Source organism: Calonectris borealis, chromosome 1 (genome assembly GCF_964195595.1).
Source record: "Calonectris borealis chromosome 1, bCalBor7.hap1.2, whole genome shotgun sequence".
In the NCBI taxonomy this organism is placed as follows: Eukaryota; Metazoa; Chordata; class Aves; order Procellariiformes; family Procellariidae; genus Calonectris; species Calonectris borealis.
The window spans coordinates 54,198,437-54,216,343 of record NC_134312.1 but is presented as its reverse complement, the minus strand read 5'-3'; the positions used below and the strand labels follow the sequence as shown (position 1 = coordinate 54,216,343).

At 44.5% G+C, this 17,907-nt stretch overlaps 1 protein-coding gene across 1 annotated transcript; it reads left to right on the top strand.

Moving 5' to 3' along the window:
* Positions 1 to 193: 193 nt before the first annotated feature.
* On the top strand, positions 194 to 16,899 carry STRA8 (stimulated by retinoic acid 8). Its single transcript, XM_075152246.1, has 9 exons — positions 194 to 331; positions 785 to 982; positions 2,664 to 2,739; positions 4,231 to 4,315; positions 4,716 to 4,868; positions 7,972 to 8,254; positions 9,515 to 9,591; positions 11,307 to 11,418; positions 15,385 to 16,899. The coding sequence occupies exons 2-9, from the start codon at positions 791 to 793 to the stop codon at positions 15,457 to 15,459; spliced, it is 1,053 nt and encodes a 350-aa protein (XP_075008347.1). The 5' UTR covers positions 194 to 331; positions 785 to 790; the 3' UTR covers positions 15,460 to 16,899.
* The last annotated feature ends 1,008 nt before the right edge of the window (positions 16,900 to 17,907 follow it).

Sequence of the window (17,907 nt, the reverse complement as noted above, 5' to 3'; positions counted from 1 at the left end):
CCTCTTCCTTGCCTCCCTCCCCTCCCCGCCGGCGCCCACAGCCCGCGTTTTTCCCGCCTCCTTACTGGCCGGCGCCGGGCGCCGGCTGCGTCCCGATTGGCCCTCCGCCACGTGCGGCTCATGTTGCTGGGCGCGGACGGACAGAGGCGCGGCGGCGGCTGCCATGGGAGGGGGCCGGGCGGGGCGGGGCCGGGCCGGGCCGGGCCGGGCTGGGTCGATCGGTCGGTCGATCGATCGCCGGAGGCGTCCGGCGTGGGCCCTCGGGGCTTCCCCTCCCGGCTGCAGAAGAAACAGCAGGGGCGGGCGTTCTTACCTCTACGCCGCACTTGCGGTCGGTAACGGGGCGGGGAGCACCGGTCCGGTTGCCGGGAAGGGCTTCCCCAGGCGGGCGCCTTGGGCTCTGTCAGGCTGGCGGGGTGGCTGCAGCGGGCCCGGCTGGGGGTGGATCTGGCCCGCTCACATGTGTATGTCTGGTACCGTTGCCTGCTCCGATGTCACGGTTAATTAGGAAAAAATGCCAATACTGTGAAGAAATCTCTCTTTTTTAGTAACGTCGGGGGGAACTGTGATTAGGTAGATTAGGTTTTAGTGACTACTTACAGATGGCATTCCTCAGGCAAAGAGAAGTTTTCAAACTCCATGATTTCCTACAGAAAAAAATGAGCTGGAGTGCTCTTGCCAGTCACCCTGAACTTTCCTTTTCTGTCTGTCCACTACACAGGCTGTCAGATTTCTTTTTCTTCACTTACATATTCATTCAGTATAAATAAATGTTGCATTGCAGCTTTTGATGGAGACAGCTGGAGACTGTAGGAAGACACGTGCCAGAGTGAGTCCCAATCCTCTGACACATCTGCAAGAGGTAGAACCCCGCGTGGCAAAGCGGCGCTTGTCACAGGCGCGCCACCGGGCTACACTGGCAAGACTCTTCAGCGGCTTGCGGGAAGCTGTTTTATCCCAGTCAGACAACTCAGCCTCAAAGGTGCGGAGCAGTGACTGTACTTCTCTATGTATCGCTGTTATACATGGGTATGTTTAAATTTAGCCAGGTTTATTAGGATGACCACTGTATCTTTACGGGTGCCAGTGTGTGTGTAATTTCACTCTGTACAGCTTTCCTGGATCCCTTTTACTTTAAAGCTGCCAGCTCAGCATGAGCAAATTGTTCACTTTGTAGACTCTGGGTCATGGGTTTATCATGTGGCTTATTTGCCCTTTTCTTACAGGTTTTTTGCAGCTTCTTTATAGCTTTGCGGCTTCTTTGTAGTGTTTTGGAAACAGACCAAGGGATCCTGTGATGAAGTTATCTTGATTTCACAGCATTTTTCTATGAAATCAGAATACTGATTTCAGGGACAGAAGAAGTTATAGGGGAGGGAGTAATTCATTCAGCCTTTTGAGGTGCACTCTCTCTTCAACATGCTCTGGAAAAATAAGTCAGGAAAAAAACAACCACCAGTACTGTTTATTGGTCTCTACTAAATTAAGAAACTATTTAATCAAAACAAAATTATTTATAAAGATTAAATTGAAAAGATGGATGTTACCATGCTGAAGGCAGAGGAATAAACAGGAGTCCTTTTATCCTCAATTCTGCCACCGATTCATTTAGTTAGATTGGTTACTTTCAGTTTTCCAGTTTGTAAAATGGAGAGGGTAATGAGTGTTTAGGACAGGAATTGTCCCTGTAAAGTGCTTTGAGGCTCTGAACATGCAAAATACTGCTATCTGGGGCTTGTGCCTGGTGAGCCCCTTACCTCTCATGCAATTTGAGGTAAGAGTTCAGTGTACCATGTTCTGAACAAGATGCAAGTTAAGCTGAAGTCACCATGACCCCAGAAGCCAAGACTAAACAGATACTTGTTTTCTACCTTCACATACCAAATCTGAAAATTGCTTTTTCATAGTATCATGTGCCCCTGTGTGACTTTTGGGGACCAAGGAAGATGAATATGAGCCTAAATACAGAAGTTCACTCATAATTTAGTGCGTTGTGTCTGGCTAAAATACCCAGCGTGAAAGCTCTGCAAGGTAGACATCCTGGCCAAGTGACCGTGGATGGTCTCACCGATTACATAAATCTCAAAATATTTTCAAGATGTGTATGTTTAAATGCATTGGCCATATGTTCTCAGTTACACTTGCTATAAATGATGAAGGAATGATGTGCAGCGCTGAAGTTATTCCAGTTTACATCAGTGTAGCTGAGAGTAGAACATGGCAAAGGCTTCTCCTAGCAAAATTCTCATGGGAAATGATTAGTAAAGTCTTATGCCTAAAGTTGGTAGACATCCAACAAGACTTCACAGCATGGTATTTCTGGACATACTCCAAGAAGAGAACGATCCAAACAAGACCAGTTGCTGATGAAAGAAGATGAGAGTTAAGTAGCAAATGTCTATGTGACTGGGTATTATGTGTATGTATTGCATAATATATACCCAAATATTTATATTCTATATTTAAGTTTGCTCTGGTATTAGTTCTTTCCCCTTTTCATATGGATAAGGGTAGCTGGTGAAACACCACAGTTGTTTTCACAGAGACATCGAGATAACTCAAGGTCAAAATGAAGGAAAAGTGAAGAAAACAACCAAGGCATGTTAAAACATTAATCTAGTCAGAGCAGAGAGCAATCACTTCTGATTTTTTCTTATGTTTAGTATCAGGTTTTGCATAAGGCTAAGAAATCTATCCAGAAGCTGGAGCAAGCCTTGGGTTCTTTGCTGAAGATGAAAGGTACTGTATGCAAGTATTTGCCTTGGACAGAGTGCCTGGACTTGTTTTTTATTTATTTCTTAAATAGAGAGATATAGGTACGCGGCTAAGCCCATTAAAATATTAGAGCCAACTGTGGCTTTAGTTGTAGCAATAAGCAAGGGATAGCACAAAGGTCTATCAACTCACGGAGCACTGCGCCACAGAAACCCTCCTCTGACTCTCAGTCGTTCCTACCCCCTCCCCAGCCTAGGTGAAGGACGGGAACAAGTCATTCCTGCTATCCCATGGCAGCAGGCAGTTCAGGCAGAGTGCCCTTGTCACCCTGCTGCCGATTCACCCCCAGCAGGTGTGGGGCTGGCGTGGGTCCCCAGGCTGCACGCTTGGGCTCTGACTGAGAGGCTGCAGGAGCATGTGTGCTCCTCCCGGCCGCAGCGACGTGGCGCAGTGCGAGTCACAGCCGTCACGAGCACCCAGCGTTGCGAGTCAGCACAGCCAGAGCCTAAACTTCAGAACAGCAGGCTCTGGTGTGAGTTAAAGGAGAAGGAGAGAGAAGCTGTTGAGGATTTCCTAGTATAGGAAGAAAAAGCCTCTAGTTAAGAATTTACTGCGATAGAAACGGGTAAGAGAGATGCTGCGGTTTTGTTTTCTTTCAGCTTGGCGGGTCGTCTTCATGCACTCCTCCATTACCGCCAGCAACACCATGCGTCACGCTGGTCTTGCATGTGTTGTCAGCAGTTGAGGCAGCTCCCGCTGCGGGGCTTCACGCCCTCGCCAATGTGCCTTCTCTTTACTGATGCTGGCCACTGCCTCCAATGGCGGCAAGTAGGACTGGGGGCTGATGGGGTGGAGGCTTTGGACATATTTTTATGTCGCTTCAAGTGTACAAATTACTGTCAGCTAGAAAAAAACATTGCTATTCATGCAACTTGCACCTCCAATAATTTGCATTGATTAAAAGTCCCAGTGCTTAAAATGAGCAATCTCCTCTGAACCCACATCCTTGGATAATCCGTAAAAATCAGTCATAGGTAGAAGGAATAGTTTGACAGAGCAAAATTGAGGGATCACAAGCAGTGAGGCTGGCTGAGGAGAGTTTGGAGGTAAATTTCCCCTTGTATTTACTTGCATAGATGTACAGTTCGTACTGCTTATGAATCACAGGTTGGTTGTCAAGGGGTTTTACAAGCAATTTGCTCATTATATGGCAGTCACAAAATACTCTATTGACTGGTGCTTGGACTTTGATGTGCTAGTTGTTTTTTTTCACCATCAGTTCTGTCAGACCAACGTTGGAAGAAGGCATTGATTCTAAATCCCTCAATGATCACACACTCCCAGTATTGCTAGTAGGAGAGGCAGAGGTGTCCTCTTTCGCATCACTTTTGCCTAACGAAAAGCTCTGGCTCATGAAGGACCAGTTGTTGAAATTATTCTGTTTGGTTGGGGCTGAGGGTGACAGGGAAGCCAAAAGTGCCATTGATGTGACGGTAACCTTTCTGCTGACAACAGAGTCCTTCAGTCTGGAGGATGGGAACCCGTCCTGCTTGGAGGAAGTCAGGGAGGAATATGTCAAGAGGCACTTCAGCAATCACAGGTAAGAGCTTATACCAGTCAAGGAAAGATGATAATACTTGGCACTTGCTTCCATCCCAGCATCTCTGAACGTCTTTGTCATTATTACTGAATTTCCAAGCCGAGGCCTTTCATCGTGAGGGAAAGATGAAGAGATTTCACCTGGACCCCTGTAAGCCCGTACAGGGCACGAACATTCTAAGCATGTTGTTGGTCTCATTTCCAGTCAATGCTTGTATTTCCTTTCCCTTCTATGTAGCTCATCTCCACCAAGGACTTCTCATTTGCCTGCAAAGCAAAAGGAGGAGGAGAAAGCTGGCTGGGAAGCATGGCCCTGGAGTCTGGAGTGACCATGACAAGGACCTTATTAATCCAGTTAAGAAGTTGTTCATGTGGCTTTTTTTCCTGTGTGTTCTTTCCAGCACTGCATCAGCCTCAGAAGCTGTGAGTGAGCGTGACTCTACCACCTGGAATTTGATTCAAGAATGTGCAAAACAAACAATGGAAGAGGATGGGAAGCCAGCATTTATCCAGTCTCTAGACACTTCATCCTTGGATCTGGTGGAATTTGAACGGTAGGTGCACCCCACTGTGGGGTGCACCCCACAGCTTTTTAATTTGTTTGCATTAACACCGTGCATCCAGTCGCTGCCGTTCGTGCAGCCCTGCTGGAGCCTGCATCTGCCTTGCAGAAGCCTTGTGCCAGCAGCTTTGGCCCTGCTGATGCTGAAGCTGAGCATCTTCCAAGTCCCTTACCTGCCACTTGCATGTGAATGGACTCCCAGCATCGTAGCAGCCCCCAGCTGTCCGGGCCTTGGAAAATTCCTGAGGATTTTCCACCTATCCTCAAGAAAGAGAAAAAATTTTCTTTCAGGTGTGTCAGTCCCTGTGTGGCGATGCTTTACCGCTGTCCAGATGGCTTGCGGAGCAAGATGCAACATACCTGCTAACAGTAGTGGTTTAACAGGCAAGCTCAGGTGAAATAGGAGGTTATGAATCCAGAATGATTTATGCAGGTGTGTGTCCCTGTGTGTTTGTGGTATCAGTACCACTATCAATTTGTGTCCCTGCAATGGGGCTAGATTTTAGGAATGTAGGAATTGCTGCACCAGATGAAATTCTCAAGAGTCCAGCTGTATGTGTTGTGGGGAGGTGGAGGAACCAGACGTGGGCAGATACTTTCCCCTGCAGTGATGTTCATCCTGCCTCTAATGGCATTGTTATGAGGAGCTTGAGCACTGTTGTCCCTTCCAGAAATAGACCCTTAGCTTCTGGCAGCTTGGAGTACTTTTTTTGTGGGATCAGAGCAGGGTAAGGCTGGATGCAACCAGGGAAGATCCTGTAGTCCTCAGCCTGCGGGCTGCAGAATAGCAGTGGTCTGGAAGATATCAGAAAGCACTCCTCAAAATGTCTGCAACACAGGCGGGGGGGGAACCTAAACACACGTGTGTTACACTTACAGCTAGTGGGTGTGAGTCTGTAACGCCCTTTAGGATCAGCTCCTAAGTGCCTGATACAGGACCTCAAAGACCGCTGTTCAGTGGTCCATGTATTTTAGTCTGGCGTTGCAATAGTAAAATTACTGTTTTTTTCAAAGTTATTGATACCTTATTCATCACATTCTTCCCCTTGCTGTCAGACAGCGCTAGGAGGTACTTAAAGGTCATGGGTGCTTTTCCAAAAGGATAAATTATTTCATTTAATTGTAAAGATTTGAGAAACAGATGGATGTCTGGTCTATCGTGTACCATCAAGCAGAGTCAATTTCCCCCCTAACGGTTCCAGAGATAAGAATATGCAGTGCAGGAGAATCCACCGCTGCAGCTGGCATCCTCTTCCGCAGCATCACCGCCAGAAGCAAAAACTTCCACAGTTCCTTCTTCTTTTTTGCTTTGAACTGGTGCTTATTTATAAAATTCCCTTGGATTATTGAGTTTTTCATCAAAATGAGACTGCAGCTGTGCCAGCAGATGGCACCAGCCTCCCGCTACTGTTCCTGCTTTTGCTCCCGTGAGAATCGGAGGTGGCTATAGTAAGGCATCATTTACAAGACCTTGAAATGTGCTGAATCAGGATATTCTGGGGGAAGTAAGCCCTACTTCATCAAAGACTGCACAACAGAGCCGTAACCACCCGACTTTCCTTTTCTTCACTGACAAGGTAGACCAGGGCCTGTACTGTGTGGACTCTGGCACTTATCCTACAGCTTTGTGGTAGACTGCAGTTGGTTCATAGCTAATTCTTCTCAAAAATGATCTTTTATAACAGGCATAAAACAATAGGGACTCTTCAGCAAAGAAAATAACAACCTTTTGGCGATTGTCTAATCACATTATTTGGGCAGCGTCAGAAATGCTTTGAGCTTCAGCGGACTGTTTTTTTTTCCCCATGTCCAGCAGCAGGAGCTACAATGGTAGGACTACACAGTGCTCTGTCCAGTGCAAAATCTGGTTGTCTCCTTCCAGCTAGGAAGGAAATAGCTGAGCCACTGTTCAAGCTTCATTTCTTTAGCAAAGCAGTCTAATGGTGATTCATACTCTTCTGTTTGAGAAACTCCAGATCCTTTGTTTGGAGCTGGACATCCAGAATCCTTAGTAAGCGCAATACCTTACATGAGAACGATTATTCCCCTTCCGGTATTTTGTCGCCAGCGATGGTCGAAAATACTCCAGAGTATGGAAACTGGAGTTTAAACACGTTTATGCTTGCGTGCAGAATTATCTTAAGATTTTCAAGATTGGTTTGATGGAACAAATATTAAAAAAAAAAAAAAAAGAAAAGACTGAACTCTTTTGAGTTACTTTCTCATGCAATACTGTTCAGTTAATCAGGAAGTGTGCTCATTTGGGACATCTTCCAAGGAATCCTTTTGAGCCCAAACTTAGTAACAATGACTGCTGTTTATAGAACTCTTCATTTGTACCCATTGATTATTTTCATCGGAGAAGCTCTAAGCATTTAATTAACGTAAAATAACCTTCAGTGCTGCTTTCCAGAGTAGACATTATTATTCCTGGTTCACTGTGCCACACAGTGTTAACAGAAGAAGCGGGCTCATTCTGAGATTTAGTCACTGGCTTGAAATTACGACACTGATGTTCCATTACCAGTTTCGCTACAGACTGCGTAGAAGTCAGTCTCAGGGATGCATTTTCTGAGATGTAAAATGGAAGAAATTAAGCTCCCATGCTTATTTAAGTCAGAGCATCCAGGCCTGAGGTAGTCTCTTTCTATCTGCATGTATAGTACCTAATAAGTCAGGATATGACCGCAGCCAAGGGTTTTAAGTGTAGTGCAATGCCAGTAAAAGTATAAAAAGTGACTTACAGTGTAAAAGCCTCAGGATACAAAGGCAAGTAACTCAAAATTTATTAAATGCCAGAATGAGGTTTGCCTGTGCAACAAGTACAGCCTGCAGCGCCTGGATCTTCTGTTGTGAGACAGTCCTGCTGAGGCTGTGGCTGGAGCCTGCCTTTTGCAGATGAAATCTTGGCGGAACAGAGTTGCTAAAATCTTCAAACAGTGTTGGGCAACCTTCAGTAATTGTATGAAGTCTTAGAGGGGGGAATTAGTGAAGTAGTTATGAATCAGAGCTACTCCCCAGTCTCCTGCTGATTTACAGTAGATGGCTGCCTCATAGCCTGCTCTTAAGAGATGCTCCCTTTCCTTTCATTACAGATACCTGTATTTTTATAAGCACACAGTGGACCTGCTGATAGAGCATGGAATTGTTTGCACTGAGGAGGTGCCTCTTCCTGAGGTCTCCATGGCTATTTCCCACCTCTGGCAAGAGCTTTCTGAAGAAAGGAGAGACAGCATCTTGCAGTACTGTAGCCAGAGACATTTCCTCATGGATCCTAAGGCTGCTTGCCAAGAGCCTGCATGCACTGAAGGTAGTGTGAGGGACAGCCGAGGTAACAGTGAGGAAGCCAGTGGTCCCTCAGTCTCCACACCAGAGGAAGTAAGTGCTCAGTAACATACGTCATCTGCCTCTCAAACTCCAAGCCTTCAGATGCTAATTGGCTGTGCAGCTTTTAATTGGAAACATACAGTAGTTGTAATTAAGCTTTCCCAAGACCACTTGAATGCATAAGTGTAGACAATAAGCAGTCTTTGCGTAAATGTCTGTACCGAATTCTCTCTTGGTAAGATATACAGCAAGCTATAGGAGTGCAGTGGTAGTAATCCTGCTAGTCTCCCCTGATCTTGTAGAGTTTCTGTGCTAAGTAACAGTTAAATTTGCTCTAACTTTCTCCAGGGGGAGGGAACAAGAACAAGAATTATACAGCTACTGTGCTCTGCAAACTCTCCAAGGAGCACAAATGAGCTAAATCCAGAAGGAATACCCAGTTTGCCAAGGCCTGCTGTGTTTGGGGTTGGGTGTTTTTTTTTCATCAAAGCACTTGGTAGCAAAGAGGAAGTATTTGTAGACCATTTTCAGCGGTACGGGGCTAATGACTGCCTGTGCTATGCACCTCTGCAGAGCCAAGAAGTCAGTCACTGAGTAGACCAGGGCATTTGTTTAGAAGAGGTGAAATAACAGCCAACTCTTTGTAAACTGTTCCTGGAGCACTGATTACTTAAGCAACTCGCTGCTCAAAGACGTGTGTAATTTTATTAGCTGCAAGGGAGGGACAGATGTCCACCTTTAGCATATAAGTAAATTGCATTGACAAGGTCTTTTTGAGTCACAGGACACAACCATATTGCTGACCTCCTTAGGAAATGTCATGGGGATGTTGCATGTACAGTACTTTCTGGCACAGAACTGTGTGATCTGCATTATGGCAGAGTGAACTAATGAGCTTATCGGTCTGTCACAGGGGGCATCCAAACTCCTTTGTAAGCCAAGTTGTACACTGGAATTGGATTTGGGGAGACTGGCTGGTACAGCTGAGATCTCTAGCCATAAGCAGCAGCCCACAGCCAAGTCTCTAAAGCACTGATTTTTGGGGAGATGTAATCCTAAGTCTAATTCATAGAAGTTGAAGCACAGGCCTAAGGGAATGGACTAACCTTGTGTTCCTAGTCATGAAATACAGTCATTCCTTATTATTCCTGTCTCCACAAAACCCTCTTGGTTTACTCTAGCTGTAAACGTACATGTTAAATGGAAAGAAAGAATTTCATGCTTTTAAAGACTTCATTATTGAAAATTATGCCCTAGGTAAAACTTTTAGGTGGCCGGATGTGTTGACATCTGAAGTGTTTTCTCTGATAGGTAATGTTTGAAGACGCGTTTGATGTTGCTGCCAGTTTCCTTGACAGAAGCGAGACTCAGGGAATATCTAGCCAGAGGTAAATTACAAACTCACCCCTTTTGCTAGACAGAGTAAGTTAATAACCCACTGTCAATACTCCGTGGCAAGTTTGCTGTGGAGTAAGGCAATAGCCTAGCTTCCTTTTTTGTGCCTAATTTTTAGTAAATTGTTAGAATAGCAGCCTCCAGCAATTGTGCTCACAGTAATGCGAGCTCACTGTCTCTTAAAGTGCAAAAGGGAAATCATTAATAGGTATTTACAGCAGAATTAGTAAGAATCACTTATTAAGAGTGCCCCGACACTTAGGATAACTGGGGTCCTTCTGATGTTCTTCACCGCTCTGCCTAGCTTTCCATCTTTTCAAATTACAATATTTGTAATGTTTTCTTTTTCTCTCTCTCACTTACCAGTCTATGAGGACCATAAGGCATTCCCAGAATAAGTCAGCTAATCATAAACTGTACTCTCATTTAATGAGACAAAAATAGTAATTTTTTAACATTGTCTCCTTTACCTTTTCACATACCCTAATTCAATCACAAGAAGGTGATCAAGCTAAAGTGTGGTTGACCTGAATCAGAGAAACACAAGACCTATTAAATAATATCATCTCTTTCTTCTGCAGGTCATGTGAGTTACCTAAAAGAGAGCATGTCAGATACAAAGCTGCCACTGCCTTTGATTTTTCCCAGTAGACCAAAGAAAGAAAAGGGTGGTTTTCTCAAGAGGAAAATCACATTATGACTCATCTTTTATGCATTCTTGCTACTTAGTCTTTGTTAGGATTGTTTCTCTTTGCAAATAGTGTTTCTAATCTGTTTTTTTAAATCCCATTTTCTACTTATTTTTCCATATTTAGAGAATTCTTTAGTGTGAATCTTTTTCTCTCTTTCACCGCCATTCCACCTTGCACTTCCAGAACGGAATGAATGGAAATAAGGTTGGTTTGGCTGTTGATCAGAATACACTTGAATACATAATAAAGCTTAACAAATATGTATCCATTAAATAACATTGATTAGGTCACAATTGCTGTTTGCATTTAAAATAGGATTAAGTATTCCTTAATGCCACAATGTACTGCCATCATCTTTGCAATCTGTTTTAGGTCCCAAATTAGATTAGTACGTCAGTAGTCAATATTTATCCTGTTCCTTTCCTTCCCTGTCACTCTGTGCCATGTAATTCTGGACAGGGGCATGATGGCAGAACTTTGTAAAATCCCGGGGAGAATATAGAGGTGACACTAGTATGAATATCTTAGTTTTTTGCCACAGTACCTGTTACCTGAGTACAAACCTGCCAATGATAGCTAATGTGTCATTTCGTGCCCACGTGTTACTGCATTCACTCAAAAACTTTACAAAAGAAGTCAAAGCTGTTCCTCTGAACAACCAAACCTTTGAACACTACCAAATGACCATTGTTGCTCTCTCTTATAATGGATATATACTTTTCTCCAAAACAATGTTACTATAGCTGTCATGTGGATCTCTTTGTTGTGATACTGGTTTTTTGTATTGCTGTTCCCTGTTCTTACATATCTTCCATGCATTTATTAGACAATATCTCGTCAATATGTCCACCTCTGCTCCTCCCTGTCTTGTTTGGCTATTGTCTTTAATATCAGAACCATCTTGAAAACAATTTGAATCTTTTTTAATTGATAAGTAAAATGTGGAGGAGAGAAAGTAAGTAGGAGGAGAAATGAGGGAACAGGAAATTAAATATAGTATCTGGTTCCATTTTCAGTACAGCATTTGCAGGCTGGACTTCTGAAAATCCAGAGGCTCACCACAGACTCTATCTGCAGATCACTGACTTCCTAAAAAGCCTCTTCTTTGCTAATACACAGTTTTGCCAGGTAAGCTTTGCTAAAGGACTCCTTATAGAAGGAGCAATGTATTTCTGTCATTGGGGATTTCTGTTTTCTGTGCTTCTGATCATACAGAAGATCTGAATCATTACAAATCATTACAAATAAGAAGTTGGGGTTCATCACTTCAGATATGTCATTCCAAAAAGTGAGTAGGATTGCCTTTGTTAGAGGCAAAGTATGAGGGGTTATTATTGCTTAGAATATTATTCAAAATGGCAAAGGACATGAGGATTTTTTTTTTTATTGTTTGCATGAAAGTTCCTTATGGAAAAGCTTGAGTGATCTCATCTGAGCAGACAAAGCTCACTTCGCAGTTCTCCATTAACCCCCAGCCGTTTCATTCTGAGCTTAGTAGGACACCCTAGACACCTTCTGCTTGTCTGGGTGCCACGTTCCCTACCGTGAGCCCTCCACTGGCAGGCTTTAGGAGTCGGGTATTCGTGTTCTTGAAAGAGCTGATAAACAGCTGCTGAGCTACCTCTTAACCTCAGCCTACTGTTGCAGGTTCTCTGAGCCAGAAGTCATTGTGTTTGCAGTGCTCTTCCTCTCCGTCTTGCCCTCCTGCCAAGGAGGTGGCTCAGAGCTTGCACGTGGGTGAAGGACCAAAAGGGAGATATTCCTCAGCCAGAGCATGCTTGTTTGGGCTCAGAGTCAATTGTACCTCCACAGCAGCCACTGTTTTGCTATTTTCTATTGCCTAGCTTCCACCCAGTCTCTGTTACTTGAACAGATGCTCCTTTGAAGGAAATAGAGTGTGATGAGGGGTAATTGAGACAGAAAACAAAGCAGAACTACTGTTACACCACTATCTGAATCTATCACATAGTGACTGCTGCGTGTCATTTGGTTCCCCCCATCTCAGGGAGACAGTAGCACTAGAGGAGGTGCAGAGAATGGCAGCAGGCACAACAAAAGGCATTAAACAGGAGCTACTAGAGTAGGACTCTTCTGCAAAAAAGACTGAGGGGTTCTGTGAGAGAATTTTGATTCTAAATGGTGTGGATTTGGTACACAGAATGATTATTCATTGGGTCTAACACCAGAAGAACTAGAAAGCACTCAATGAAAAGAACAACCAACATATTAAAAAATACTTGTACGTGCAAATTACCAGATTTAACTTCTGGGGCATCAATCCATTGACAATTACTAAATCTGAAGGTCCAGATACAATTTCCAGCGCAGAAGGTCCTCACAGTACAGTTTGCCATAATGTGGGAGCATATATTGTGGAGCAGAGCACACTGCATGCACAATTCTTGCACTTTTTGTCTAAATATCCACTCCTGGCCGTTGTCAGAGACCAGGCACGGATCTACACAGCCCTTTCGTCTGTGAATAGCTATGTTCTGCATAAGAGCAGAGCTCTTCCTGTGCTTATGTAAATGACCGTGAACTGAGCACGCCTAGAAAAGAAAGAAAAGCTTTAGGCTAATATGGTATTTTCCGGTTTTAAATTTCTTTTGTGTATGTCATGCCTGGCAGCATTAGGTGGTCCCATTTTGTCCTTCTGCTTAGTGATGCCTTGTTATGTGTGAGCCCAAGTCATCTCACAGCTTCCAGATGAGGTGGTTTGAGAAGAGGTAGTGCCTCTTTCAAGCTTTAAAGAGGGACATTTGAAATAAGACTAGGAGAATGGGAATGATGAGAAGACAGGCAGCAAAAGAAGCTGAAGTACTGCAAATTGGCAGTTGCCTGAGCTCTGTGGATCCAAAAGGAAATAAAAGGCTGTGCACACTTCTTTTATGCAGGAACTTTGAGTTGTCTGTGATAAGACAATAAAATGGGAGTTTGAGCAGAAATCACCCAGGCTAGAGAGTACTGATAATGTGCAAGTCACAATCTGTTTTGGTTTAGATAACTGCTGTACAGCACATCTAGAGAGTCCTGCCAAGAGGCAAAAAAAAAATACGACTGACAAGAATTTTTTGTTTTGAGAGCAGAAATTCAGCTCCATCTCAAAGCAAACAGATTGAGGCAGTTATGGAAGTGGTTGCAGAGCAGGGATAGAAGGCGTTCCAGCTAGCTTGAAACACCAAATCAGGCAGCAGAGAGCTCAGTAGAGGCTACATATCTTACCCCAGAAATCGGGCTACTCAGAGCATCAGAGACTCCTTGACAGGGAAAGGAGCCCTTCCTGCTTGCCTTACGGGTGTGACTAAATCCCTGCAGACTATTCCTCTTCCCTTGATGTAGTACCTGTGCCGGTGCTACACTAGCCCAGGAGTTTGGGCAGTTGTCATGGTTTAACCCCGGCCGGCAACTAAGCCCCACGCAGCCGCTCGCGCACTCCCCCCCTGTGGGATGGGGGAGAGAATTTGAAGAGTAAAAGTGAGAAAACTCGTGGGTTGAGATAAAGACAATTTAATAAGTAAAGCAAAAGCCGCGCACACAAGCAAAGCAAACCAAGGAATTTATTCACTGCTTCCCACTGGCAGGCAGGTGTTCAGCCATCTCCAGGAAAGCAGGGCTCCATCACACTTAACAGTTACTTGGGAAGGCAAACACCATCACTCCAAATTCCTTCTTCTTCCCCCAGCTTTATATGCTGAGCATGACGTCATATGGTATGGAGTATCCCTTTGGTCAGTTGGGGTCAGCTGTCCCAGCTGTCCCCTCCCAACTTCTTGTGCACCCCCAGCCTACTCGCTGGTGGGGTGGGGTGAGGAGCAGAAAAGGCCTTGACTCTGTGTAAGCGCTGCTCAGCAGTAACGAAAACATCTCTGTATTCAGCTGTTTTCAGCACAAATCCAAAACATAGTCCCATGCTAGGTACTATAAAGAAAATTAACTTTATCCCGGCTGAAACCAGCACAGCAGTGCTGGGATAAATTATCCCGAGGATAAAGTGATGTCCTGGTGCACTGTGCGCACACCTTGTGGAAGATACAGAAGTGTGTAGCAGGTACAGTACCAAGGCGAGGCATGCAATGTGCATCTGACTGAAATATGAAAGGCAGCCTATGGTCTCCTTTCCTTTCATCTGCAGAGCTGATGAGGTGATGGGTTTTATTGCTGGTCATCACATGCCAGTGCTATGTTATGCCATTTCTGGTTAACTGTCCAGGTACAAAGTACTATTGTTGGATTGTGACTCAAAAATGAGAACAGGAGCATGCTTCCATGTTACATGGTAGAGAAATATTTCTGAACATGAGATTAGTTAAGCAGTCTTGTCAATTTTCAAGAGCTGTTGTCTTAAGGTCACATCATAAGAGATGCTTAGCAGCAAAGGCAGTAAAGAATTAATTTAGATTGAGGTCCAAAGGTTTTACAATATCTAAGTGAAAGTCAGTGGTTTTTTTTCTAAATAGCACTGAACACCTTTGCATCTTCAAAGGCACACTTTCTTTTAAAATTATGGCTTTTAGATGAGTCACTTGACAGGCAAGTGGGATTTAGTGCTCCTTAAGCTATACATTTTTTAAACAGCACCTATTTTTAAAAGCAGTCTTGCCCTAAAGAGTCTTGCATCAATGCAGAAGGTGGACTAGATGGACTGCAGGCATGAACACTTTCATCTCCTAGACTTTGATTTCTCAAGAGCCACTTAATCTCTGTAAGCTGGTGAAAGAGAAGACCATTTCCTTCTGTTGCTAAAAGAGCAACAAAGCCTGAAGTCAGTAGAAGTTAAGGGCTCAAGGAAGCTCTCATATTTTCAGACCCTGTTATGTGACCCACTTGCTACCACAGTCAGTACAGCTGTCTAAATGATGTAAACAGACACAGGGTGGAGCCCTGTGATCTTAGAAAGAAATTGGTTGAAAATTTGAGCCATTATTCATCAGGCACCGCAGGCACTTGACAAGTGCTGGTTGCTGATTCAGAGAGGAAGGAGGGCTCGTGGCCCATTAGCTGACACATGTCAGCACTTGACCAATCCACTATATATTTGAAACGCAATCGATTCCCGTGGTTCTTAATCCTGCTTGACTCTGGGGGGGCTTTCAGGAAGAAGATCTTCAGTTTGATTATGAGACTGTGATGCTGAGGTGCACTGAGACCTTCGATGATGAAGATTTCTAAACAATATCTCTGTTTGCTAATGTTTTGCCAAGCATTGCGGGGTACACCAGGCACGTGAGGAGACTGCACCTCTTTCAATGAAGCACCTCTTTCAATGAGCAGAGTGTGGAGACACTGCGTTAAAGTGGTTTGTTACCGTTGACTTCCCATTCCCTCATCAGTGCTTCTTGATATATCAGTTGAGTAATTTATACTTTTTAAAGTTCCAGGTTTTAGATATTCATAAAATCTTGAGAAATACTTTTGTCTATTGCTTTTTAATGTTTAACCTTACTTCACAAGTAAACTGAGGCATGTATAGTTAAGTGACCTTGTCTAGCATAAGCTGTGGGAGAGCTGCAGAGAGGTCACATCAGGGACAGCCTGCGCACCCCCATAAGATGCAGGTCTCAAACTGCAACCTGCAAAAATCACAAAGTGCCCTGCACCCTGGCAGTGATTTCCAGTGCAATTTTTCAGCTCGGGCTGACAAGGGAAGAGGGATTTCCTCACAGAGAGTGAGATGAGGCACTTGCATCTCTTTATGAGGACAGCAGCAGTGGCCACCTACGCTCAAATCACCCAGAGAAGTGCAGGCACGATAATACACTTTGGATTATTTACTTTTGCAAAGTGTGTAAAGCTGAGTGATCAGCCCTGTACTCTTCTGCCACATCTCATTCTTTGATGAGTAGTGCTGCTTAGATAGTGTCTCGGAATTAAAAGTGCTGTGAAGATGAATAAAATCCTTCACATCCCGGAGCTATCATTAGAGGCTCTCTGCAGACTTGGACAAATTGTGTTTTGACAATGGTTATGCTGAGGTCATGCTAACAGCCATCACAAACAGAAAGGCTAAAAGTTTTATTTTAAAATCTGAACTAAGGCTGGCATGCCCAGGTATCCATCGGTCTTCAGCAGCCAGGCTTTTAGGCTGAATCCAAGAGGGCTGGGCTGTGGCCCAACACTGCCTTAGTGCATAAATCATGCTTCATGCAGCTGTATTCGAGCAAACACATGTGGAGACTAGTACTGAAGTACAAGGGGAGAATAATTCCTCCAGAGCGCCTTCTGTCCCTGCGGTTGAGGCTGTGGTAGCACTCCCAGGTGGATGTTTGCCAGGCTGCTGTGTTTGGAAGTGGGGGTGGGCGGTCCTAATTGCAGATCCTGTTTGGGTTTAAGTTCTCCAGGGTGCAGCCTTGCCTTTCCCGGGCCTTTCTAGTGTGCTTCATGTGTACAGGCTATCATTGCTTTGAGGCTATAAGCAATGCTGGCTCTCCCTCCTCCTCTCCCTCTCATTCCAAAATGAAGCATGTGCTTCCCCTGGGCAGTCTGGGTTTTGGGACACATCTTGGTTGAAATACGTGTACAGACTTTGCAGGGATCCAAGGTCAAATCATTCTTTCCTTTAGCTAGTGTGAGACATATATGTACCTACATAATAAATGTTTACATTAAGTATTCTGCCTGTGTTTTCTTATCTTTGTGTCATTTTGGGGGGAAATAAGTTAGTTTTTCTCAGTATTGAGGATACTTTTTCTACAAGCTTTTGGCTGTAGAAATCGTACAGACTTCTGTCATCTCCAGCTCCATTTGCCACACAACATTTGGTCAGGTTTGTTATGTTAATGATTCTTTCACCAATTACTGCATCATCTGAGGTCGAAATTGGCAATACCAGCATGTGCCATAGGACAGCCATGTGAGTAAATAATGTTCAAGTGTTAACCTTTTCTTATTAGTCCTTCATCCCCACCCTTTTGAAGGCCAGCCCAGGACAGAAGTTAAACAGTAGAGAATATTTCATTTTCAAATGACTTTCAGCCTGCCACCTACCAGAGGAGACAGTTTTAAATGGACACCATACACTATGCAGATGCATTCCCTTGATCATCCCACGTAAGAGCTTCTGATGTTTCACCAGGAGAATTTTAGGTTAAGACTGGGCTGCACGTTAATGTGAAACAACAGGTGTGTGTTCAGGTAATGTGAAAATAATAACAAATGGTAGCAGGCTTTGTGGGAGGTGTTACGACCTTAAGGAGAAGATGGAGAACACGTTACTTTGGTTCATCCTGTCGCATGATCATCGTTTGCAAGAGTGCAGGCCTGCGTGTAACGTGGGAAGGCAGTTTCCTCTCCTGCAGCGCCGACACTGCACAGACAATAGCTGTTCTGCCCTGGCGTGCGTGAGGTCTGCTCTGTCTTGGCAGGGAAGCAGCCTTAATTCCTGAGCGCGTTATTGCTACGTGTGCGTGGGTACGCGCTGTGCAGCGCTCAGTGGTTGGTCTGATGGAAGCTTTTAATGAAAAAATCTGGAAAATGTAGGCTAGCAGGCTACTGGGGCAGGGCGGTGGGAAGGAGTTGGAGGCAGAAAGGCAGCAGGGAGGGAGGAGTGGGGAACATGAACGCATGAGTGGAAGTGCAGCCGTGGCAGGGGTTTGGGCAGACCAAGCTGAACAGGGCAGA